Source organism: Melanostigma gelatinosum (assembly GCF_949748355.1).
Source record: "Melanostigma gelatinosum genome assembly, chromosome: 22".
NCBI classification, from domain to species: Eukaryota; Metazoa; Chordata; class Actinopteri; order Perciformes; family Zoarcidae; genus Melanostigma; species Melanostigma gelatinosum.
The window spans coordinates 3,207,640-3,233,901 of NC_136655.1; the positions used below are offsets into that span (position 1 = coordinate 3,207,640).

Below are 26,262 nucleotides of genomic sequence, written 5' to 3' on the forward strand. Positions count from 1 at the left end.
ACAGATGTTAGTTAAACTAACGATCTTCATATTAATTTGATCAAACACATCTTTGCTATCATCCACCTGAGACTACAGGATTAACATCTCCAGCAACGAGAAGAAGAAATATTCTGCAAAAGAAGCAATAAAAAGGACGAATCTGAGAAGATTAGGTTGAAAAAAACAGCTAAAAGTAGATAAATAGTAAGAACAGCAAATGAGGTTGTTGAACACTGGAACGTCGGGTTCAGAGCGCTGCAGTCACACTTATCATCTGATATCCTTCACAATGTTTGGCTCATGTCACAGCTGCGGTTACATCCAGAGACGTTCATAACCTGACTGAGGTTGACCATCCCTGCAATTTATATGGTCGAATAAAATGACAGACTGGACCTTTAACGGCATTATCTGACAAAAAAAAGTGACTAAACACTTAAATACAACTAAAGAAAGAGAGAAGCGTTGAATGTTATATGCTGCTGGATAAACAAAATGTTCTGCTCACCTCCAGTATTGCTGCGGCTCTTGTTGCTGGTGGCTGGTGAGGAGTTTCCACAGCCCATCTCTCACCTGAGTCTGTCAAAACCACAGAAGAAGAGGAAGGAAAGAACAGACGAATGAGAGGAAGAAGAAGAAATAAAGAAGCAACAGGTACGAAGCAGGCTCCTTCTACTCTGTGTCTATCTACTGTACCTCTCAGCATGGAGGATGGATTAAAATGACGGCGAGAGGAGGAGGAGGAGGAGGAGGAGGAGGAGGAGGAGGAGAGAGAGGGAGGAAACAGCTAGAAGCAGAGTGTGTTCACCCCGGCTGTCTAGGGAGTGTTTGTGTGTCTCAGGCTTTGAAATCTCTGCACAATTTCTAAGGAAGTAGATCAGAAAGTCGCATTGAATCTTTTCAATTCCTCCCAGAAAATACAGCAGAAGTGGACTTGAGTGCAGAAAGAAGATGAAACACAAACTTTATTAACAATAAGCAACAGATTGAATACAGAGCTTCTGTACAACTTAAACTAGAGAAGCTCCTGGAGACCATTTGTCCTCAAATAGTCCATCCAGTCTGGTGTAAGAATGTGGACATTCAGGACACAAAGTGCCGGTAAATCGAGAAAGTAAGAGATGAATGAAGAGGTTTATAAAACTAAGACAGACAAAATAGAAATACTTTATTACATTTATCTTCAGCAGCTAGAATCTGCTGAAAATAAAGTAAACCGTGTTTTCTTACTCATGTGATTTATTATCATTTATATTTATATAGGAGGAACCCTAACAACAGCTGTAGGTAGACTACAATTAGAGTTGTGCCACCAGGCGACTTCCCACGAGAACACAAATCCCCTCGTGTGACTGCAGCAGAGGTGGATCTCCAGTAATGAACAGTCGGCTCCTTTAAGCTGCAGTTTGAGCTTAAAAAGAGAAGAAACGTATGATTCTCCTGCTGAACGAGATGCTGCACTGTACGTCTGTGAAGATCCCATATCGGAGCCGGTTATTGACCCACAGGCTCTAGCTGGTTTTATTATTACACACAGGTGCTGTAAATCCCAGTGTCTCCACGTCGCCACAGGGCAGCTGACTCAGCAGATTACTGTGTGCTGTAGAAACACATGCATGTGGGGAAACGAAGGCAGCGTCGGTAGACACAACAGCATCTTCATTTCTGATCAACTGGAGAATATAATATGTGTTAGCTTCTTTGTGAGCACAATGAGACCTTTAGGCTTATTCAAACCCAGCGAGGCATTCACATTAACCAGGCTCTGGAATGCTCTGCCTGCAACTCTCTCATTCATTAAGTTAAACCTGCAATAACTGAGTTTATGGCTTCTTGGCGGCAGTGGAAACAAGTTGTGGACGTAGAAAACTTTATTTACACATCCAGCAGTTACGTAGCAACATCATCATTCATTTTGAGGAGAGTTTGTGTCCATCTGATGAATGTAAGTCTAATACTGTCTCTCTTTTAGCTCTGTTTTTGGTCTCCACCAGCTCTTGGGGGGAGATAACTGTCTCTTTAGCGGCTAAATGCTCCGTTATTTTCACCAAAAGCGACGCTGTGAGAGTGAAACAAAACGGTGAAGTTGCAGATAACCAAACAATGAGCTGAAGCACTTCTATATTTTGTTGCTCAAACTTTATTTTGTTGCTCATTGTTGATGTTAAACTGCAAATCCTTCACATCAACCGCAAGCCAGGGAGACATTTTGGGAGCTGCAATGTCCCCGCCGGGGCAATCAATGCTATTTTAAAAATTAAACTGAGTTTTGAAAAGGCCCATTATCAGCAAATTCTTGTCCGTGATTGGTTGATAATAATAACAACAACAACAACAGACTTTGTGTTTCTGTACGACTGCAGAAGGAGAAAAAAGTGAAGAATAAGAGTGAAATGAAGAGACAAGTGAGTTGTGGGTGTTTGAAGCTGTAGTTCCTCATTATGAACACAGGGAGGCAGTGTTGTCATATATTTAGCAAATTAAAATCTCCAAAATGAAAAAAGATTTGCACCAACCCAAAGATATTTATCTGTTTGTGTTTAAGAATGTAACTGTGTATACTGTTGTCTCTGAATAGAAGATTAATAATCCAAAATATAACAAATAAATCTCAATGTAGGAGATCAAACTTTATCGATGCCTAAAATTATATAACGTAATTAAAATTACCAGCTAAAAATTAAAGCAATGAACACATTAATGCATCAATTATTATAATATAATACACTTTATTCTGAAATAGGCCATCCTGCATAATGGTCACTTTTGGTTTTGTGGCTATATTTAGAAGCTAATACTTTTGTGCTTAAAGAGTCTTTATACAATATTAAGAGCATTGATTTAGAAACAAACAAATAGTGTTGTAAAGATATAGTGGAGTGATGTCCACCTGAGCGCTCCCTGCTTATAGTTTGTTAATCCGAGTTTCTCTGAGCTGCTGCGGAAGCGTAGCATCCGGCTAAACACCGTTAGCTCCGTCAGCATTGCTGCCGTAGCTTGCGCTGTTAGCTGCGAGCCGCCGGCTCAGCCATCGCCATGTTGAGAGCCGTGTAGAGGCAATAAATATGCTTTCAATTTCACCTTTTCCTTTTTACGAAAACATCTGAATAATTCTGCACGGTCCATATTTTCGGCAAACATAAAGGAAGGTTAAATACAGATGTGCTCTTCAATAGGTTGTCTGTGGCACTGTTCACACTTCATACGCAGGGTGATCCTGGGATTGGCCCTTTCCACACACCATAGGGCAGCCTTTTGACTTTTACAAGAAAAACCTCCTCTAACTTCATACTCACACTCCCTCCCTCTCTCCCAGCTGCAGGACGCATCAACATCATCTCCAGGACGTCCTGTCAATGTTCCGCACTTGGAAATGTCGCTCATAATCCTCTTTATAACAACTTTGGGTGAGTTTATGTTTTTATTTTATAAAGTTAGTTAAATAACCCTAACCCTTTAAAGTTAGTTAAAGGTAATGTACAAACTTTCTGAGGTGCTGTCAGGACACTTTGGTTCTCACGACACCAGCAACGCGTGTAATGAAAGCCATCTGTAAACCATTAGTCATGTGTTGTTTTCACCAGAACTTTGAGTGTTTTGTAAGTTGAGAAAGGGCAGAGCTGCTGCAGGAGTTTGACAATTCAATTGTATTGCTCAATCCTGAGAGAATCCATGTGATTTCAATTTAAACTGAACGCAAACATGCTCTGCTTCTGGTTTTTATTCTTGAAAGCAAAAGGAGACCCGCTGTGCTGATTTGTGGGTGGATTTCTAGTTTTTATTTTGGGGATTCAGGACTGTCACTGACGGCTCTTCTCCTCCCTGCAGCCCTGTGGAGCCCCGTCAGGGCGCAGCAGCTGCCGGACTCCCCGGATGTCTGCACCGAGGGCAGCTGCTACCCGGCCACAGGTGGCCTGCTGATCGGCCGCACGCACAAGCTCTCCGTCACCTCCACCTGCGGCCTGAAGCATCCGGAGCGCTTCTGCATCGTCGGACACCTGGAGGTAAGAAAAGGTGGATGCTGCTGCTTGGGAAACAAACTCAATTAACTCAGGGCCTTGAACTTTCTCTGCTGTTTGATACAGAAGCTGCTTTGAAGCGACACAGAGCGAGAATGTTCTTTGGTTTTTGTCTCTTTTGTGGCTGTGAGTGCAAGCAAGGAGACACACTTTAGTTATATATAAAAAAAACACTTATAAATAACCCACAAAGTTGAAGTTATGAAACAGTTGCATGTGATTCCATCTGACATATAAACTTTAGAATACATTGTATAACTGGCCTCGAAACTGAAGATAGCATCCGTCCCGTGAGAGCAGTTTCTTTCCCTCAGTTTCAGGTAAATCAGTCATGAGACGTCCAAAATATGCAAATGTGCATTCACTTTCACTGTCAGTCATAGCAAACCGTATACTGTGCAGATTATCGAAATGTATGCACACAAAATCACATTTGTACACAGAAAACATTTATGTGTGCTGTGTACCACAAACCTGTACATATATAATATAATAGAATCTGACGTTTAGTTCTGGTTTCATATTGTAGATAGATGTTTAGGTTTGCTTCTGTACGTCTGTATCTGTGGCCTCCTTTAAATGTCTGAAATATGTAAACAATATCAGAACCCAGCAGTACAGACGTCCTGTTGCGCCGAGTGTAAATATCACGAACGACAGCATTTTAAACTCACGAGAGCGTCAGTGCAACATTTCGTCATCGTCTTTAAAAAAAGAACAAGATGGCGTCTTGAGATTGTTTGTTTGTTGACGAAAACCCTAAAATATATTCAGATAACTGTCCAATAAGAAGAAGAAAAAGCAGCAAACTCTCACATTTTAGATCTACTGATGGAGACTGATCATCTCAATCCGTCTCCTAATCAATGAGCTGGCTGAGAGATTCAGCTCTCCATCATGTGTGGGAGCGTGCACATGATGCGTGGGAGCGTGCACATGTACAGTGTCTGCGCGCTGTCTTGTGGAGTGTGAGTTCAGACATTCCTCTCCACAATAAAAGCGCTGTGTGGCCTCACAATCGCTTCGCTGTGTGCATGTGGGCCGGGGTGTGTGGGGGGGGGGTTCTCCTTTTTATTATCAAACAGCCTCATGGCGAGTCCGCTGTGTGAATGGTGTCCTTATGAAATGACACTGCGGGGCCTTTTTGCCGAGCTTCCTGAGGATGAGCACAGTCCTCAAGTATGAGCTGCATGGCGGTGCAGGGGGGGGGGGGGGGGGTGAGCCTCGAGTACAAGACCTTTCTCCGACAAACACTGTGAAGAGACACGACGCTCACATTTAAACACGGCTGGCAGGAGCTCGGCGAAATTGAGAAACTCTTCTTGTTTATTCACATGCTGCGATACTTTAAGTGTGTCCGAGCCATTGCTCACATCACAGACTATACACCCACATGTGACTGTTGAACACTCATTGAGGCTTTAAGCTGCTGAAACAGGGAAAACCTCTCTTAAGATGTGGGACATTTGCTCGTCCGAAACAAACTGGGGAAAATCTTTGTGTTGCGTTCACTGATAATTCCCAAACTGACCCTTTATCCCTCTCTGTGCCCCTCAGGAGGAGAAGAAATGTTTTGTGTGCGACTCCAGGCAGGTGTTCGACGAGGACAGCAACCAAGTCAGCCACGCCATCGAAAACTTGGTCACCACCTTCGCCCACAACCGCCTCAAGACCTGGTGGCAGTCTGAGAACGGTGAGAGACAAAACAATAACCAACAGAAGGAAAAGAGTGCGTTTTGCTGTTGAATTCCAGAGACAGAACTCCTGTTCTCTTGAGATGAATGACGAGCAGCGTAGCGTGTGAGCTCCGACCGAGGCTCTTCTCGTGGGAACTGAGCTCAGTAATGACTAGACAGGACATCACACAGACTCTCACTGCAGCAGGGACAGGGGGCGGGGCTTACAGGTGTGCTGGGGGAGAACAGGTGTGCGGGTGAGAAACGCGTGTCATCACTTGAACACACAGGGAGGGGAGGAAGTGTGTAATGAGACGGTGGAGGTTCGGAGAACTCGGTGGTGGACGAAGTATTCAGATACTTTAAAAGTATTGTAAAAATTGTAAAAATACTCCCAAGTCCTGCATTGAAAATGTTACAAAAGTATGTAAGTGTCATGAGGAAAATGTACTTAAAGTATCAAAAGTAGATGTACTTGTTGCAGAAAAATGGCCAAAATGAAGCAAATCTTTCCATTAAAAAAAGCTGAAAGTGTCTGAAATTATTACGATTGAATTACAAGATGTTTTTAAGACGACTCTTAAAAATATCAATAGGTTTCAGACAAACTGCTCTGGGGTGTCTAACGGGACATCTGTAACATCTGTTCTGCCTGATTAATAGCACACACAACAATCGTCACAGCCTTCATTTTGAGCCCTGGAAGAAATCCCGTTACGGTGAGAAAGTCCAGCTCCAGTATGACGACAGCTTCCCTCTTTGCTCCCTCATTCATGCCGCACACCGTCTCCCTCCGAGTGGTGGGAATCTGTCCGAGGTGTGAGTCATGGAGGGAGCGGCGGCCAGAAGTGCAGATGGCTGAGAAACAGCAGGAAGCTGCAGGCACACAATGGCTTTGCTTGGGATTTCCTAATTCCCTGGCAGTCGTCCTCCAGCTCCCTCTTGGCCTTGATATGTGATATAAACAGTTGCAATCTACACATTTTGCGATAGAAAAGGAGAACCCAGTTTTAAACGTAAATAACTAGATTAAAACCACGTTTACACATAAACGTCGTGAAGAATTTAGGAGTAGCTGCTGCAACACAACCCAGAACCGCAGATTGATTAGATTCGCTCAACGCTCAAAAAGCCTCGGCTGCATAAACATGTGCAGAAAGAATCTGTGAACATTGAGAATAAACTGTGTTTAAGTGTGTGAGAAAGTCCGTCTGGGGTGTGTCGTCGGTGGAGAAAGAGGTTTAATTGTTAATTTCCTGTTTCTTCTTACCTGCAGGTGTGGAGAATGTGACCATCCAGCTTGACCTGGAGGCCGAGTTTCACTTCACACACCTTATCATGACCTTTAAGGTGCCTGTCTCTCACACACACACACACACACACACACGTTATACACTCTCGTACCCACGGAGATAAACACAGTGTCGGACAGCTGTTGTTGAGGAATGTGGGGAACCGTTGTGGTCTCTGGGGGACGGTGGGAAGAGAGGAAGGAGGGATGAGTTTGAGGGTGTGCAGTAAAATGCTTTCACATGGCCGACGCCGGCCAGCTGGTTTTGTGCCTGTAATTCTACATCATAATCAAAACACACACTCTCCGTGTGCTTCCTGTCCCATCCTGCTTTGGGATTAGATGGCAGAAAAACACGTCTAAAAGCCACCAGCCTGTCAGGAACGTCAGGAACGTATATTCAAGTTGTCGTATTATTGTGGTATCCAAATGAAAAGTATTAGATATTCACAGTTTATCTAGAAAATGCACTTCATCCAAATTCCCGTCCGTCTCTGTTGACAGACGTTTCGGCCGGCTGCGATGGTGATCGAGCGCTCCATGGACTTTGGGAAAACGTGGCAGGTTTATCGTTACTTCGCCTACGACTGCGAGTCGTCCTTCCCCGGCGTGTCCTCCGGGCCGATGGCCAAAGTGGATGAAATCATCTGCGACTCCCGTTACTCCGACATCGAACCGTCCACAGAGGGAGAAGTGAGTATTCAAGTGTATTGTTAGTATTTATAGTATTGTTTTCTATTGAATGTCTTTTAAGGAGAAATAGCCGCTCACAAAAGTCACTTTCAATACAAACTTTAAACCGTTTTTTTACTCTTTTAGGTGATATTTCGGGCGCTGGACCCCATCTTTAAGATTGAGGACCCCTACAGCCTGAAGATACAGAGTAAGCTGATCCTTAAATTGCCTTTAAAACCTTTTATTGTTGTGTTGTTGGCATTGTATAGATTAGAGGCAAACGTTTTTGACCTTTGGCCTCTTAAAATGTCTATAAAGTCAGTGGTCTGTCATCACAGGTTGCATGTAGTCATTGCACTTCTCAGATTGATTGATTTGGAGTCTGAGAAGATAAATTCATTCATTCAATCAAACCCAAATGATGGAGAGAAATGAGGGAGTTATGTTAGATAACCACATCACCATATTGAGGGGATTTCCAGTGCAGACGGGAGGAGCGCTGCGTGGAATTTCACATGTTGGAGCGACTTGGCCTTCGTGCACTCGCCTACATCCAGACTGAGACACACACACACTCACACACACATGCAGAGGCCTCATGTTAAGTATGTGGTGAATACTGTGGGTGTGTGAGGAACAAAGGCGGCGTCTTTGAGGTGGGGGAAAAGGGAAAATGAATCTGTAAAACGATGTGATATACCCAACACTCTTAATTTCCTGTGTGTGTGTGTGTGTGTGTGTGTGTGTGTGTGTGTGTGCGTGTGTGTGTGCGCGTGCAGACATGCTGAAGATCACTAACCTCCGGGTGAAGTTCTTGAGGCTCCACACGTTGGGCGACAACCTGCTCGACTCCCGCGAGGAAGTGACGGAGAAGTACTATTACTCGCTCTACGACATGGTTGTACGCGGGAACTGCTTCTGCTACGGTCACGCCTCCGAATGCGCCCCGATCGACGGAGCGCCGACCAGCGCTGAGGGCATGGTACATCCAAACACACACCCACAGGATGGAAATTTAACATCTACTGTTTCATGTTATACCTGTAACTCTTCATCTGTTGATGAAGATCGTGTGACATGATTGAAAGCTCCAGAACAGCCACTAAATAGCAATAAATCATAATCACAAACATGTTCTGTAGCCTTTTATCAGATCGGAAAAGATCTCACCACGTGGTCCATCTAGTAGCTGTTCTAGAGCTTTCGATCACATCACATGATCTTCATCAGTCGAGTCCATCTCACTAAATGGAGCTTGTGTGAGGTAATCTTCTGGTACTACGGATGAAGTTGATTTATTTTGTGTGTAGGTCCATGGCCGCTGTGTGTGTAATCACAACACCGAGGGACTGAACTGTGAGCACTGTCAGGACTTTTACCACGATTTGCCTTGGAAACCCGCCGAGGGCCGAAACAGCCACGCCTGCAAGAGTACGAACACAAACACGAGCGTAGAGTTCACTTCTCAAAATGCACATTTTGACCAGAAACACACCCCAGCAGTAACTGTGACTTTTGTTCCTCAGAGTGTGAGTGTAACCAGCACTCCACATCGTGCCACTTCGACCTGGCCATGTACACGACGACCGGCAACACGAGCGGAGGCGTGTGCGACGACTGTCGACACAACACGGTGGGCCGGCAGTGCGAGCAGTGTGCGCCCTTCTACCACCAGCACCCGAACCGCGACCTGAGGGACCCCAACGTCTGCGAGCGTGAGTCACCGCTGCCGCAACGCTGAACCCTTCTGAGAGTTCTGCACTCGCTGGTCCTCTTTACGACCACGCTCTCTACTCATTAGATGAACTGTCAGAATGCATGTGTCCTCCTCCGGGACATGTGTCTCCCTCAGACGAGCGCCACCTGGCTCTGCAGAAAGTAGCTGTTGTTACGTGGTGATTGTAATTGCCGACTGAGTGCTGGGTACAACTGGAAATAGTGCTGTGAAATGAAACGCAGCCTCCCCCTCTCTCTGTTCCTCCCCCTCTCTCTTTCCCGCCCCATGACACTCATCTTTTAAATCACACACTGTTGTTGCAGCTCTTGTCCATTCTCACTCACAGATAACTAACTGCTGATGCGATGCTACTACAACGTTTCCACGCCGTTTATCTGTTGCACGTCATGGAAGGAAATCCCGTCATTTCAGCATTTACTGAGCAGATAGACTTGAAATTTGAATTTTTGAGGCTGCAGCCTTTTTTGTTGCGTCATCAATTGGGCTAAACTGTTCCTCTTTTACACAATGAATATAATCTCGCGGGCAGATTTCCATTTCATTTCGTGAGCACGCCCGTTCAGTTTTTGGACACTCTTTGACATTTCCTCCAGTGCCTCCTTCAGACCAAAATTGTAATTGTTGCACACAAGAAATATTGACAGGCTGCCATGAAATTTGTTATATTTCTCTCCCTTGTATTTGTCTCCCTTGCATTCACGTGTCCGCACGATTTCCCAAATGTCATTTTTCACGTCTCCACAGAGTGCAGCTGTGACCCGGCCGGGTCTCTGCAGGGCGGCCTGTGTGACTCGCACACCAACGTGGCGGCCGGTCTGATCTCAGGCCAGTGTCGATGCAAAGCCAACGTGGAGGGGGAGCGCTGCGACCACTGCAGACAGGGACACCACGGACTGGGACAGGGGCCTCACGGCTGCCTGCGTACGTCTCGATATGTTGGGCTTCTGTCGAGGCCCTTATTATGCCCCACGTTTTAAGATTATATTGCCTTTTGAATATCTCCGTTCTCATCCTTTTGCACAAGCCAAACAAGTTATTCACATTTTGCATTTTACCATTAAGAAATACCTTCATTTCCATCACTATAAAAACGTAATTTACTGCAATTGTTAGGTGGAAGGTTTGTTTCATAGTTACTTCAATGACTTGTATTTCTCTGTAATATCAGAAATAGAGATTAAAAGTGCATTTTGCTGGAGAACTTGAAATAACAACGCTGACACAAACGTGCACAGTGTGGATGAACAGTCGGACAGACTGACGCAGGTGAATCTGAAGCTACATTGTTGGGTTGTGTGTGTTTTGGCAGCTTGTACCTGTAACCCGCTGGGCACTCAGTCTGGAGGGAACTCCTGTGATTCGGAGACGGGACGGTGCTTCTGCAAACGCCTCGTTGACGGACATAATTGCGACGAGTGTCTGGTGCGCAAACACAACCGCCTCAATTAAAATACACATTTGTACGTGTGTGTGTGTGTGTGTGTGTGTGTGTGTGTGTGTGTAAACAAAGGTCTGTTTTTTACATTATTCTCCGTGTAGCCGCAGCACTGGGGTCTGTCCAATGACATGGACGGCTGCAGATCATGTGACTGTGATCAGGGCGGGGCCGTCAACAATAAGTATGTTTTAAAGATCACTTTTACTAATTCATTATCTAAGTTTAGAGGATGCCCAACAGGTGTCACATTTCACTACAAAACATATCCACTCAAACAGTTCTATTGTACATTTATGAAAAATGTGTTAAATTATATGTACTGAGATAATATCTGCCAAATCTCTCCCTCCACAGCTGTGACCCTCACTCGGGTCAGTGTCTGTGCAGGGAGCACATGTTCGGAAGACGCTGCGATCGAGTCGAGTCCGGCTTCTACGTCATCGCTCTGGATCACTACACCTACGAGGCAGAGGACGCCGAGCATGGACCCGTAAGTGTGTTTACAGTACCGGCCCATGTGTTGACCGAAACATGTGAACCACAGCTTCGTTGATCTCTTTAATCTCTGTCAGGGTGTGACGGTGGTACCGAGGCCTTATCCTCTGGATCGCAGTCCTACGTGGACCGGTATGGGCTTTGTTAATGTTCCAGAAGGAGCCTACTTAGAGTTCACGGTCAACAACGTCCCACAGTCCATGGACTACGACATCCTTATCCGCTACGAGCCACAGGTAATGCACATCATCTGTCTGGATGGTAAGAACGACAACAACGCTTCATACACATTTGTTTTAATTGGTGATGTTGATTTAATTTATTAAAGTTACTCCAAGGAACTGCTAACTGGTTATGAAACAGTCTATATTTAATGCTGATGCCTCGATATGACCTAGATAAGTAAAGGAGACCATCAGCGAGCAGATTGTCGATTCTAAATAAAGTCTGACAACTTTTACACGGGGAGATATGTGTGTCTGTCTGTGTTTGCAGCTGCCAGAGCAGTGGGAGCAGGTGAACGTCCGAGTGCAGCGTCCCGTCTTCAACCCTCCAAACTACTCCGCTCACTGCGGCAACTCCATCCAGAGTGACGACGACCAGTCCAGCTCCCTTCCACCTGGATCCAGGTAAGAACATGACCTAACTTCACGAGCGAGACGTTCACCACACACACACACACACACACACACACGACTCTCTGTTGTGTTTCAGACACGTGTTGCTGGTGAGGCCGGTGTGTTTCGAGAAAGGACTGAACTACACGATCCGTCTCACTCTGCCGCTCTACTCGTCAGTCAGCCGCGTCCAGAGCCCGTACACGCTCATCGACTCTGTACGTTGGTTGAAGGGTCACTGATCTTAAAGGACAGAAAGATTTTCCTTGTTGGTCTTCCTTACTGTTGAAAGATAAGACTGACCCCTTGTCCTCCTCCTCCTCCTCCTCTTCCTCTCTTCGTAGTTGGTGCTGATACCCCGGGTCAGGGAGCTGGACATGTTCCATGGGATCGACGGTGACGGAGCGTGGGATACGTTCCAGCGCTACCGGTGTCTGGAGAGCAGCCAGAGCGTCGTGAAAAGCCCGTTGACCGACATCTGTAACGACTACATCTTCAGCATCTCTGCTCTGCTGCACAAAGGAGCCATGGGTACGTCGGTTTATGTGCGCATGTGTGTTTGTAGAGACATTTTCGTTTGTTTACCATCAGGTCATTTTGCTCGTAAATCTCACTTTTCTCTCCCTTGTGTTGTCTCCCAGCATGCCAGTGTGACCCTCAGGGTGCACTCAGCGCTGTGTGTGAGCCCAGTGGAGGTCAGTGCCGGTGTCGACACAACGTTGTCGGCAGGAACTGTGAGCACTGTGCCCCCGCCACGTTCCTGTTCAGCCCCGCCGGCTGCAAACGTAAGTTTCAGGCTCGACCGTGCGGTTTGATGCTGATTTAACTCCGTAACAGGAAGTGTAATGATTATAATCTCACCCTCAGCTTGCGATTGTGACCCTCTGGGCTCCGTCAGCGCCTTCTGCCACGAGGCGACGGGCCAGTGCGAGTGTGTGCCGGGGGCCACGGGGCGCCAGTGTTCCCACTGCCTGCCGGGCTTCTGGGGCTTCCCTCAGTGCAGAGCGTGCCATTGTAACGGCCACAGCGAGCACTGCCACCCTCAGACTGGAGAGTGTCAGGGCTGCGGAGACTTCACCACCGGACACCACTGTGAGAGGTTCGGCACCAGGAAGCTAAACCAAGAGGGATCATAACCGCGGGATCTGAGAGTCTGTCTACTTTACCTGTTCCTTTGCTTCCAGGTGTCTGGGCGGTTACCATGGTGACCCAGAGCTGGGTTCAGGTGGCCACTGCCGTCCCTGTATGTGCCCCGATGGGCCGCGCAGTGGACGCCAGTTCTCTGACAGCTGTTACCTTCTGGCTGCCACTAACCAGCTGGTGTGTGTGTGCAGCCCTGGCTACAAAGGTATACAAACACACACACACACACACACACACACACACAGACCATAATTAGTAATAGCAGATTTGTTTTCATGTAAGCAGCTCAAAGCTTCACGTTACAGTTCATGTCATCGCGTCTTCACATGTTAGAAACCCAAACACTCCTCTAATTAGCCCTCTGAACTAGGGCTGGGCGATAAATCGATTTAATCGATTAATTCGAATGTGTGCTTTAAGGCGATGTGTTTTATTGAAAATCGAGAAAATCGCCCCCACCCCTCCCCCCGTTGGGTTCCCGTAGTAGAGTGCGCGCGCATTGTTTACAAACGAAAACAATGGCGGCCAGCAGTGAAGCTCTCGTTCTTAAGAGAGGGAAGAATGTGTCTTCGGTGGTCTGAAAATGGTTCGGGTTCATGTCATCTGACACCGAACAAACAGCACCACGATGTAAGGTCTGTCTAAAAGCTATTGCTACAAAATCAAGCAGCACAACAAATTTAATGCAGCACCTCAAACAGAGGCATGCCGCCGAGTGGGAGAAGCGTTGCGCCCTGAGCAGGGAGCAGGACCGCGGGAGCACAAGCGATGCCGTCTTCCTGGCAAAAAATATTTAGAAAAAACATGCACTACTGTTTAATACTGTTGGTTATGTTGTGAATGCACTTGATTTTGTTTACATGCACTTATTTACTGTGCAAAATATGTTATGTTGATGTTAGATCAGATGTTGCACTTTTGAAAATGTGAATGTTAAAGGGTCACATACATTTTATTTCATGCTGTGTTTGTATCAGTGTATTCAGTTAGAAAAGCTTAGTGTAAAAAGTTACATTTGCACAGTTGTTTACAATGGAAGGCTACTATTTAATGCCATTTAATGTTATGTTTAATTTAATTTTATATTTAAATGATTCAGGGAAACAAAATAGTGACCAAATACTTTTTGTATACTACAGGCACCTTTCTACAATGTTCAGGTTTTGTTTGCACTTTATTTTTATCAACCTACGAGGGAAAATCATCACAAAATAAAATAAAAAAATGTTTTCAACAGCTTCTGTCATCTGCAAAAATTTGTGGGGGAAAAAATCGATTTAAATCGTGAATCGGATTTTTTGTAAAAAAATCGGAGATTTTTTTTTTAGGCCATATCGCCCAGCCCTACTCTGAACTTAAAAAACATGAATTCTCTTCCTGTTTCCTTTCCTCATCCAGGTGCCAGGTGTGATGAGTGTGCCCCCGGTTATTTCGGGAACCCTTTGGTGCCCGGTGGGCGCTGCATGCCCTGCCAGTGCAACAGCAACATCGACATGCACGACCCGGGGTCCTGTGACTCTCGGACGGGCGCCTGTCTCAAATGCCTGGACCACACCGAGGGCTACGGGTGTCAGCACTGCAAACAGGGTTATTACGGCGACGCTGCCACTCAGAGCTGCTGGAGTGAGTACAGCTGCTGATGTGACACCACTGTATGTATGCGTACATGTCTAGCATCCTCAAACATCCAGCATCAGTTGGGCTGTCGCATCAATCTCATCTCACAGTGTGTTTCTTTTAATACAATGAATACTCACACGAACAAATCAAACGTTCCCTCCTCTGTGCAGAGTGCATGTGTCACTTTGTGGGCACAGCACCTCGGGCCTGTTCGTCCCCCGATGAGTGCCAGTGTGACCAGCACAGCGGCCAGTGTCCCTGCCTGCCCAACGTGGTCGGTCAGAACTGCGACGCCTGTGCCGCCGACACGTGGAACGTCGCCGGCGGGACGGGCTGCCAGCGCTGCGACTGCGACCCCGTCCACTCCTACGGATCCTCCTGCGACGAGGTGAGTCAGACGCTGTGATGGAATCCAAGAGCAGCAGCCACTCGCCAAACATCCAACATCTGTCTGCATCATTTCCTGCGTTAGCGTCGCAGCAGCTGCTCCGATTTTGCTCTCCCACGTTATGATGTATAGCTGCACTGAATCCCAACGCTGCGCCGCACAAACGGATTGTTGAGTGAGTTTTCCTTCCACAATGTGGGACGTTTTTTCCGCCAAACAATTCTCAGTGAGAGTAAAGCTCCAGGGCTGCAGTAAGTCACTGTGACCAACCCATCGAATCACCGAGGCCCGTGTTTGTGTTGCTTTTGTGATGTATGGCCTCCAGCTGTTTGGGAATAGCTTCTCTCTGCAGCTCTGTTTAACTCAAACTCACAACTGTGTATGTGGATGCATGGGAACATGCACATAAAGAACGGAATAGTGCGCACACACACACACACACACACACACAAATATTTGGGTTTCTGTGTTTACTGGCTGCTCTCCATCAGAGGAAGGAAGTTTCAGAATACACTGTGGAATAACTGAATACACTTTTCTCTGAGAGGAGCAAGTTGTATCAAACTACAAAGGTCCATTGTGTCCGCACGTCAAAGAAAAGACATGAAACAAACTGCATTTGTCTTAAAGTTCAGCTATTTCAGACACGTAATCCACCCTCTTGCACGTCTACTGTCTGATCATATTTCGTTGACCTGATGTTCTTTGTGTGTTTGCTGTTCCTGAAGATCACAGGACGGTGTTTGTGCAAACCCGGTTTTGGTGGCAAGACGTGTCGAGAATGCAGAGAGCTCTTCTGGGGGGATCCAGAGGTGAAATGTCACGGTGGGTAACAAGAAAACCGAGTATTAACGTGAAGCTACGTGAAGCTTGTTACACTGCCCTCTAGTGGCCAGCTCAGTTCGCGGCGATTTAAATATTTTGTTTCAAGTTATCTGTGTTTTCCTTCGCAAAGCTCTGCCAGGCCTGGACAGCAGCCACGTTCACTTCCTGCTTTTTTTGGGAGCTTTCTGACGTCCTCTGGTCCTCAGTATGTGAAACATATTAGCAGTTTGGCTGAGGTCAGGTAAGAGACCTGGCCAGCCAATAACATGCCGCCGTTTGGCAGTAAAAGAACTCCTCGGTTCCCTTGTTTTTATGATCAAGATAATTGACCTAACATAGAGCGACTATGTTTAAAACGGCCTTGAGTCCTGGATAGTACCTCTGCAGAAATGTGCGCCTCACAGTAGCTTCTCATCCTTCGAGGACTAGAGAGGGAGGGGAGCTGGGAATGACCTCTCATTCCCAGCTCATGGGAACCAGATGTTCTCCAGAACTCCCATTTTCGTCACGCACCACCGCCCAGAGGACTCAGGAATTATGGCTGCTGTATTCCCGAAAGGTCTCTCAAGCTGCTAAACCAGCTGGACTTCGCTTTCCATCTGCACAGATGATACACGCACTGAGGAAAGTGTGGGAGTAATGCGTCGTTATGTGAGAGAGTGTTGGTAATAAAGCCACAGCTGAGAGGTTGTTATGTCCATATTCATATTTCAGAGGTTAGAATGATGTCTGCGTGGTGTGATTTAAGGATAATCACCGTGCTTGTTCTGACCCTAAAGTGCTTTTAAAAACAGGTGTAATATTTCATCATGATAATGCAAAACTTCAAACCCAACCCTCCCTTTCTGCTTCGTAAATCACACAACACACAGCAGCACTGATGGTGGAAGCCTCTCCAACCTCGCATTCCTTCTTTCTGCCTTACACCAAACCTCCTCCTCCTCCTCCTCCTCCTCCTCCTCCTCCTCTTCTCTGGGGAGGGAGGGCAGCCCTGTGGAGGGCCTCGAGACTTGGGTCACGTTCATGTCTGTTTATTTACTGGAGTGCTGGAGGTTGAACAAATGGCTCATTTCCCGAGGGAGACGTAAAAACCTAAACACTCGTATAACTGAGTCCTCTCGGTCAAACAAGTTATTTTATGAAGTTCATTTGTGATCATTTTGACGCTCACGTCATCGTACATCATGTAAATATGACCGTACAGGACAAATACTTAGTATCCTTGACAACCGTGATGGCTGACATGCTGCACTATTCAATTGAAAGCCAACTGGGAATACATTGCATGGTTTCACATTCATTTCCTTAAGATGTGCACATATATCCTTTCATAATTAGGGATAGTTGAACCCTTTATTTGTATTCCTGAAATCAGATTTTCTCTTCCAGCTTGTGACTGCGACTCTCGGGGAATCTCCAGCGATCAGTGCCACCGTGCGACGGGTCAGTGCACCTGTGTGGAGGGCGTGTCTGGGCCACGGTGTGACAAATGTGCCAGAGGCCATCAGGGGGAGTTCCCCGCCTGTGAACCCTGCCACCAGTGCTTCGCCGTCTGGGACACCGTGGTCGGCGAGCTGACCAATCAAACTCGACGCCTGGAGGCTCAAGTGACACAGCTCCAGACCAGCGGGGTGACGGCGCCATACAAAGAGTTGGTCGGCAGCCTGGAGAGGAACGCCAAAGCTGTCAGAGAGATAGTAGAGAGCAACCCTGCAGCAGTGAAGCTGGAGCAGATACAGGAGCTGATGCATCAGATTACGTATGTACACAAACAGATCTGTACAACATCTGCAGACGCCTTTTTGTTTGAGTTCATTACTGTCGTGTTTCTTTCAGCGGTGTGATGTCCTACGTAAACGGAGAGCTGAACACGACGGAGGAGACCGTGAACCTTCTCCAAAGTGACGCCAACGCCACCGATGCAAAGTTGGACACGCTGGCCGACGAGGCCAACCGGCTGGAGCTGAGTGTCCAGGAGCTGATAACGGAGGTGTACAATGCCAAGAACGCCAACATCCAGGGTGAGAAACCAGACGGACGGAGAGAAACTGCTTTTTAAACCTTAAACCAACAGAGAGGCCAGCGTGTCATCAGCAATATTGCTTCACATACATCCTGAAGCATGGTCTGAGGAACAACGGATTAGTCTTCTCTGCAATTCCAGAAATTAGTTTTAACCTCCTGAAGAGGTTGGCGTATCATCAGATACATCACAATAGTGTACTCGTGCTGACATTCCCCCATTTACCCCTGAGACCGACTGACGCCCTTCTCTGTGTCTTCTCAGGCGCCATGGACACCATTGCAGCCGCACACATGCAGTCTACGACGGCCGAGCTCCGCGCCAACGCCTCCACCAGCACTCCCAGCAGCACGGTGGAGGAATCGGCCACAGTACGGAAAGCCACAGAGGACAAACTGAGCGGCGCTCAGAAGGAGTTTGACCGCAAGCACCAGAGGAACTCGCAGAAGCTGGACAAACTGTCTTCTGAGCTGAATACATTCGACCTGTCACCACTTGGCGAGAAGGTGAGAGAGGTTTATAAAGAGTCCGTTTTTCCCGGTAAAGTTTCTGAACATCGTCGACAAACAGACTGATCTCAAACTGATTAAATATTCACTTACACTGACTTTGTTTTCTGTTCTTTCTCTGCAGACATGTGGTGGTGCAGCTGAAGGGGACGGCTGCTCTGGCTCCCCCTGCGGTGGTTTGGGTTGCGTCGGCGAGGACGGAGCGCCTCAGTGCGGCGGAGACGGATGCGGAGGCCTCGTCACGACTTCCCAAACTGGACTGAAATCAGCCAAAGACCTGGACCGCGAGATCCTGGCAGCGAGTCAGGAAGTGGACAAGCTCTCCAGGATGGTGAGTGAAGACGGTAGAAACTCAACTCACGTAGAATGACTTCAGATGGAAGTGAGATTTAACTGATTCTATTTGTGGTCAGGTGTGGGAAGCCAACAACCGCGCAAACAAGGCCAAGGTGAACGCTCTGGAGGTTCTGGTCAAATCCAACCAGAGCAGAGAGAGAGTGCAGCAGAGCAACCAGCAGCTCCGGAACCTCATCAAAGAGATACGAGACCTGCTCACCAGTGGGTAGATCGCAAGAAAAGTCAATTTGAAGTTTGAAAAGGGGGAAAGAAAGTATCAACTCTGTTTTCTTTCCGATTATCCAGACGACACGGCGGATGTTTCGGTGATTGAGGCGGTGGCCAACGAGGTGTTGGCTCTGGAGATGCCGACCTCGACCGAAAAGCTGCAGGAGCTGACGAAGGAGATCAGGGAGAAGGTCGAATCTCTGACCAGCGTGGAGACGATCCTCAGTCGGAGCGCTGAGGACATCCAGGCTGCAGAGACGCTGCTGAAACAGGCCAAGGCTGCCAGGTAACATAATAATGTTCACGGTTATACGAGTACAGGTTCATTTTAGTGGGTTTTTGCAGTCTCCGGACATAAATGAGATGCTGCGTTTTCTTAGATTGTCTCTCGTCTACATGATATATGAATAAAGTTATGTTATTGTAAATACATATACTCTATCTGTCCATCAGCGAGGAGGCGTCTAACATAAAGGAGGCGGCAGAAGTGGTGAAGGCCGCCCTGGATGAGACCGAGCGTGCTCAGAGTACCGCTATGGACGCCATCCAACTGGCCCAGAACAACACGAAGGGAACCCTGGACCTGCTGATCTCTGTGAGTTTAATCCACAACCCTCTTTCCTCAGACTGATGGAAGCTTCGTGTACCGATAACGGACACCGAGCCGGTGACTTCAACATGTGCGCGTGTGTCAGGTGGAGTCGGAGACGGCCATGTCGGAGCTGAAGCTCGGTAACACCACGGGTCGTCTGGTTCAGCTCGAGCGGCAGGTCGGCCTGCTGAGACAGAACAACCTGGAGGTGAACCGCATGGCGGAGACGGCCGACTGGACCACCGACCAGGCCAGACTGAACGCAGAGGAGGCCCAGCAGGTCACTCACACACACACTGTTTACTCATCATTCCTCCTGAAATACCTGAAGTCTGGATTTTGAGTGATGAGGGCCGCTTTTCATCAGTCTAACAAGGTGAAGAGAGGCGCATTTTCTGCTGCTGTTCTCCCAGTAATGCTCTGTTGTTTGTGTATGTGTGTGTGAAGGAGTTTGACGTGGAGGTGAAAGACAAATTAGTGGAAGTCAAGGACCTGCTGGAGGATAAAGGGGAGTCAGTGCTGCAGGCGAGGAGGAGAGCGGACAAACTGCGGCAGGAAGCCAAAGAGCTGCTCGCACAGAGCAGCAGCAAGCTGCAGAGACTCGGAGGTAGCCGTCAGATGTTTGCAGTCGTTTCTTTACATGCTATACTGTGACTTCTTTATGAGATTATTTATGACAGAAACAGCCCGTTTTTCTTTCATAAGTCAGTTTACTTTGTTTTCAGAATTGGAAAGTTCTTATGAGGCCAACCAGCTCATCCTGGAGGCCAAAGCTGCAGAGCTGGTGGAGTTGGAGCAAACCGTCCGACGGATCCTGGAGGAGATCAGCTACAAAGTCACGCTGTACAGCACCTGTGCATGATGATCACCCTGGACCGCCGAGCACCTGGCTAGGATTTTAATGGTGCCAAATGTTTTATAGCATTTCAATTATGCTCCCAGATAATTCCGAGTATTTTATAGCTTTTAGGACCAAACACTGTAATATGTTTGACACTGTCAGTGCCAACGACTTAACATTAAAGTATATTGGCCAGCTGTGCCAAAACAAGTGAAATAAGTGTACTGCTGCCAAAGACCATTGAAGTAACGAGTCTCAAAGGAAACCACTAAAAGCCGATGTGACCTCAGTGCTCGAAACCAAGAATGTGTAGAGAATATTGAACGATGTAACTATAAGATATTAAAACCTTTGTATTTAAATATATGACTGAACATATTTGATAGAAACAATTTATACGTACTGAATAAGCCCAAAGATAAACATTTGTGGATGGTTGTTTGTGCATACAAACAAATATTAAACTTCTATTTGAAAATCAACTGAAGCATCGGCCTTTTATTTTAGGTGGAGCGTCAAAAGTTTGATTTTAATACCAGCATGATTCCAGATACAATTTAATGGTTCAAGGTTTCCCTGAAGTGGTAACCCATAAAGATCTTTACTAACCTTGTAATCAGTTTAGTGAGTTAACAGGCTGAACAACAGCACCTCACACAGGCAGAGGACAGCAACTACAGTGATGCTGAAGTCCAGAATAAAAGGTTTGAAGCGTTTGACACTGTACATGATAAACTTGGACAAAGATGATTTACAAGAACAGAGAAACATTTTTTTTATTTGATATATTTGGTAATCGGAAGAATATCTGTTCCTGTTAAAATAGAGCATCCTCCATGAAACAAGTCATTCAATATTACAAAAGATGACTCTTACAGTACTAACAGACGTGTTATTGGTGAATTTGTCAAATGAACACCTGTGCTGTATTTGTGCAATGACAGACAATGTGGTCTCATGACTCAGTGTGATGTTATGGCTCTGTTATTATGTGGCACTTCAGACAGCAGCAGCAACACATGTGGATCCTTGTGTTTAGTATTTGCACAATGGTGAGACAGATGTGGGGTTTTAAAGGCCAACATTGATATCATTTTACTGCCACAACAATGACAACTATTCAATGTTTTCAAAGAGTTGTATTTCTTGGAAGCAAAACCTGAAATAAAAACAAATTCACATCATGGGACAACTAAATGTAACACTATAATCAAATTGCTTGAGTATTTGCATCTTGATAAGGCCGGGCGAGGAAGGTTTAACGGACTGGCAACAATGGAAGAAAAATCCTCCCACAACACACTCGTATGAGCTCTGTTTTTAGACATCTGGTGTAAAAATATATGGAGCTGTGGTCAGAGAGGAAGCGTCACGTGTGAATCTTAAATCAAAACGTTGACCCCATTTATACCCTTAATGAACTTCAGTGCTTCAGCTCCAAACTAAAAGTACAACTTGACATTAAGACTGTAAAAGTGCTTTGGGTTTGTTTTTCTCTCCAACTCACAGGGGTTAAAAGTTGAGACCAGAGGACTGGCCTGAGGTCCCGGGTCTAGTCTCTGCTGCGGGGGTTATGTGGTGGGGGGGCTCCTTCCACAGGATCCGAGCTGGGGACGGAGAGCAGCTGGCCGGCGTGCATGCGTTCGTTGACGCGCAGCTGACAGCCATCCTGCAGCATGCGCAGCGCTATCCGGGCGATGTTACGCGAGTCGTCCAGCCCAGAGTGAGGGCGACCTTCGTACTTCAGACCCAACTTCTCCAACATGGTGCTCAGCTTCGTCTGTGTGCGCGGAACCTGGGGGGGGAAACAGCTGGTTGGTGGTTTGCCGTAACATCGAGACTCTCATTTTAAAATTATTAAAAACACAAACCTTGTAGAAGTTCCCGTATGATTTCCTGATGTTGATCCATTTCTTTGCAAAGTGGGGGTATCGGATCCGGCTAATCCGGCACTGGATGTTGAGGAACTTGCTCATGTCCCAGGCCCTGAAGAAGAGGTAGGAAAGAGAGCGGTGTAAAGATTTCACTAAAGTGACGAGAAGAGCCACAAATTCAGCATCTCCACAGAACTCAAACACACCCGTCGGTAAGGATGGCGTATTTGTACTTTGTCCCGAGCTCCCTCTCCTGAAGCCAAGCGACGACCCGCTGGAGGACCTCTGGAAACAGCGCTGCTTCGTCCACCATTTTCTGCTCAACAAAACAACAGAGTATTCAATCACACAAGAACTCCTGATCACGTGTTGCTGACGCCGATATCAGAGCGGGCTCCACAGACCTGCGTTATCCCCGTTAACTTCACACAGAAGTCTGAAAGCTGTGGGTTCGTCTCTGGTTTCACATATTCCTGAAAGGAGTCCACCTGCAAAGTAAATGACAAAGAAATGACACTCGTAAATACAGAAGTCGCCCCACAGGTTAAAAACGGAGCATCTCAAACTCAACTTACAATTTCTAAGGTGTGTGTGTTGATGAGAACCATGGGGAACTCAATGATTTCATGGTGGAAGTCTGAAGGATTATCCTCCTCACACGTCGCTTCAAAGTCCACCACACAGATGTAGTCGTAGAAGGTGTCGGTGGGCCCCCCCTCACCGGGAGATTGCATCAGCTTCTGCCTCTTGTAGTGGCTCTTCAACCTCTTCTTCATCACGTCCTTCACACCTCTTTACACACAAAGAGAGAGAAGAGGTTTAGGGAACACTGGAGGTAGAAATGTTTATGAACTGAGCAACGAGCCCTGCGGACAAATGTCTTCCTCAATAGTATGTTAATATGTTCTACTGTTTCTATTCTTTATTAGTTGTATAAACTCTTAGGCCAGCGTTACCTGGTGTCGAGCTGCAGCGCTGCTAACTTGATCCGAAGCTCTTCCTTGGTCATGCGGTTGATGTGGCCGTTAGCCTGAGCGATCTCTTTGTACACCGGATGACTGAAGTCACTGTTGGACTGAGACGGGGACACCTGAGGAGCAGATTCCTCATCGGGACATATCCTGCTGCAAGGCTTCACCTGAAGAAGAGTTATATTATTAATTATGTGGGCCAGAAACATAACACACAGAGGAGTCAACCTGCTGTCAGATTAGTTTACTGGGCAGGTCAGTGATGATAGAATATGGATTAAAACGTGCTAAGACACAAAGATGGAATATATAACTTGAGTATTTGCATTGTGTAGTTGTACTTCATTATATTAATAGGAGATATTGTTCCCTTTGCTCCACTACATGCATTTGATGATTTTAGTTACTATAGTAAGAGTAATAAAGTCATTGTATAGTATGTCATAATAACAGTAAAAAGTCATAGTATAGTATGTCATAATAACAGTAAAAAGTCACAGTATAGTATGTCATAATAACAGTAAAAAGTCATAGTATATCATAATAACAGTAAAATGTCATAGTATAGTATGTCATAATAACAGTAAAAAGTCATAGTATATCATAATAACAGTAAAATGTCATAGTATAGTATGTCATAATAACAGTAAAATGTCATAGTATAGTATATAATAATAAAGTACAACGTCATAGTATAGTATGTCACATATACATGTTTTCATCACCTTGTGGTTGCTGAAACTAAACAATATGCTTACACATGAATGGATCAATGATTATAGTCCAATAATACGACACATATTATTCTGAAATGGGTGATTCTGCACAATGAGAACTTTAACATTTGATACTTGAATATCTTTATGCTAATATCTGCGTTCATTTTGGCGTTGAATTGTTAGCATCTCAGAAACATAAACAGCATTTCAAAGGTGTAGCATGAAGCTAACGTTAGCTCAGTGCATCCACCAACCTTCTCTTCTTCTCTCGTGTTAGACATCTTCACGTTGACGTCCTCGGTGTGAATGTTCTCCTTGTGCTCATCCATTTAAAGTGGAAGTTAATCCAGAAACTAGTCGACGATTTAGAATAAACAACCTAGCGTGAATTTAAAGTGAAGTCAGTGCTAGATAACGGTTTAGCTTCACTTGCTAACATCAGCTAGCTAACAGGATAGCAATCATTCCAGTGTTTGGATTCTTCTTCGCGGTTTTCCACTTTGAACCGCTAACTTAAGTACGGAACTAACTCGTTCAGTTATAAGTATTACATACGTCTAAAACAATCAATAAAAAACGCGATTAATCGAAAACGTTACTATCTAAGCTCAAGATGCAGGTCGCCGCTCAATGTTCAACTTTTTTTGAGGCGGACAGTTGTGATGACCTCCGGTTTGCGCCAAAATAAAATGACGCTCACTGTCGCCACCTGGTGCTGTGGATGACACATAACAACATGTCTAACACTGGACATGTATTTCTGCATATTATGTCTTTCTAAAACACAATATGGATACTCACGTACTGTAATTTATTTATTTTTTAATTTTCAATGATTAATATCAATTTCAATATTTATATATATATACACATGAAGATAGGACGCACAAGATATATCAAGATAATGTTGTGCACTGTTGGTCATTTGTTCCTATGTAACAAATGTTAATTATTATAATCACAATTGTTTTGCTTTTTGTTTGTGGACTATTTTATCTGCTGTGCTATAGGAAATGCCAATAAAGCTTTTAAGACATTTATGTGTGATTTGGAGACACTGCTCAGACCTGACAGCTAGGGGGCAGTCTCCTCTAAGTTTTAGAAACAAACAGCAAAGAGCACGAAGACAGAAGAGGAGCAAAATACTGACTGAGTAAAAATATTCTATCTCCATAAAACACATAATCTCCATATCTGAAATATTTCTGGGATGGTAAAACATTTTTCCCCAAATCAAATCAAGAGTGGAGATCTTTCAAAAACCACCTGACATGTATTTCAAGATGCACCTGCATTGAGTTTAGTGATGTTCAGAGGTGGAATAAGTGCTCAGATCTAGTACTTCAGTAAAAATAGTAATACCACAATATAGAAATACTCTGTTGCAAATAAAAGTCCTGCATTAGGACTTGTATTTGTGTAAAAGCACAAAACATTTTAGCATCAATATACACTTAAAGTACCGAAAGCAAAAGTACTCATAAGGCAGAATGGGTCATTTCAGAAATGATATATGTATATATATAGTGGAGTAAAGAGTTCATTTTTTCCTATAATGTAGTGGAGTAGTAGAATAAATCAATAGGGTTCCTAAAATAAACTGCAAGAAAAAATTAACTGCAAGAACTTAAAATTGTACTTCAGTTTAGTACTTGAGTAAATGTACTTAGTTTCTTTAACAACCTCTTGACATTTGGAAATGTTTTAGATGTTTGTGACAGGATTTAAAAGTGGACTGACTTGCACTTGATGTAATTTTCAGTACTGTATATTTAATGAAGCCTTTAGAATCAGCCAATAAAGATCCTGGATGTTAAACGAACTGAAACGACTGCACTACCAATAAAACATGTCCGCAAACACTCCGTTCCTCCTTCAGTCCAACAAAAGCATTAAAGGAACATTAAGAAAGTAATTAAATGTCCTTGGAATGTTCTATTTAGTCCGTGCACATCATATGTCCACACTAACCACATCTGACAAACACCGTGTCTCCGTTGATCAAGACACTGATTTGTTCTTCCATGACAGTCAACGACTCAATCTGGCTGATCCTCATCTCTCTCAAGCCTCAAGTATAGTTTGAAGGAACAGTTGTACGTTCATGGGAGATATCCGTATCAATTCTTATACCGAATCATCAGATGAGAAGCTTGATGCCACTCTAATGTGTGTTGGCTTAGTTTAGCATAACGACTGGAAACGGGTGAGGTCATCCCTGTGTTCCCTGGGTCCAGAGTTCTCGATGTAAACTAAAATTGT

The 26,262-nt window shown here is 45.4% G+C and overlaps 2 protein-coding genes across 3 annotated transcripts; one reads left to right on the forward strand and one right to left on the reverse strand.

Annotated features, from left to right (window-relative positions):
- The first annotated feature begins 3,292 nt into the window (after window positions 1–3,292).
- Window positions 3,293–20,918, forward strand: lamb1b (laminin, beta 1b). Its single transcript, XM_079294236.1, has 33 exons — window positions 3,293–3,389; window positions 3,811–3,986; window positions 5,559–5,694; window positions 6,954–7,027; window positions 7,473–7,661; window positions 7,788–7,851; window positions 8,423–8,625; window positions 8,954–9,074; window positions 9,170–9,358; window positions 10,126–10,302; window positions 10,691–10,803; window positions 10,921–11,000; window positions 11,174–11,309; window positions 11,392–11,550; window positions 11,810–11,943; window positions 12,029–12,149; window positions 12,276–12,462; window positions 12,573–12,716; window positions 12,799–13,030; window positions 13,116–13,279; window positions 14,473–14,697; window positions 14,865–15,082; window positions 15,811–15,907; window positions 17,297–17,666; window positions 17,744–17,928; window positions 18,195–18,436; window positions 18,564–18,770; window positions 18,853–18,997; window positions 19,082–19,289; window positions 19,457–19,598; window positions 19,699–19,875; window positions 20,043–20,202; window positions 20,321–20,918. The coding sequence occupies exons 1-33, from the start codon at window positions 3,356–3,358 to the stop codon at window positions 20,455–20,457; spliced, it is 5,346 nt and encodes a 1,781-aa protein (XP_079150362.1). The 5' UTR covers window positions 3,293–3,355; the 3' UTR covers window positions 20,458–20,918.
- Window positions 20,919–21,053: 135 nt separating this feature from the next.
- eri1 (exoribonuclease 1) lies at window positions 21,054–24,629 on the reverse strand. 2 transcript variants are annotated; one of them, XM_079294212.1, is made up of 8 exons: window positions 24,255–24,629; window positions 23,267–23,448; window positions 22,886–23,102; window positions 22,715–22,798; window positions 22,517–22,626; window positions 22,308–22,422; window positions 21,944–22,231; window positions 21,054–21,595 (listed from the first exon to the last, which is right to left on the reverse strand). In XM_079294212.1, exons 1-7 carry the CDS (start codon window positions 24,327–24,329, stop codon window positions 21,989–21,991), a joined length of 1,026 nt encoding a protein of 341 aa, XP_079150338.1. In that variant the 5' UTR covers window positions 24,330–24,629; the 3' UTR covers window positions 21,054–21,595; window positions 21,944–21,988. The 2 variants fall into 2 exon arrangements, with proteins under 2 accessions (XP_079150338.1, XP_079150337.1); XM_079294211.1 differs by having other exon boundaries at window positions 21,054–22,231.
- Window positions 24,630–26,262: the final 1,633 nt, after the last annotated feature.

Coding starts and splice junctions, on each gene's coding strand:
- eri1 (XM_079294212.1), bottom strand. CDS start 24,329: ATGGATGAGCACAAGGAGAACATTCACACCGAGGACGTCAACGTGAAG. Junction 23,103..23,266: donor GCGCTGCAGCTCGACACCAG/GTAACGCTGGCC, acceptor TTGTGTGTAAAG/AGGTGTGAAGGACGTGATGA. Junction 22,627..22,714: donor AGTTAACGGGGATAACGCAG/GTCTGTGGAGCC, acceptor TTTGTTGAGCAG/AAAATGGTGGACGAAGCAGC.
- lamb1b (XM_079294236.1), top strand. CDS start 3,356: ATGTCGCTCATAATCCTCTTTATAACAACTTTGG. Junction 12,463..12,572: donor GCTGCACAAAGGAGCCATGG/GTACGTCGGTTT, acceptor GTTGTCTCCCAG/CATGCCAGTGTGACCCTCAG. Junction 19,876..20,042: donor ACGCAGAGGAGGCCCAGCAG/GTCACTCACACA, acceptor GTGTGTGTGAAG/GAGTTTGACGTGGAGGTGAA.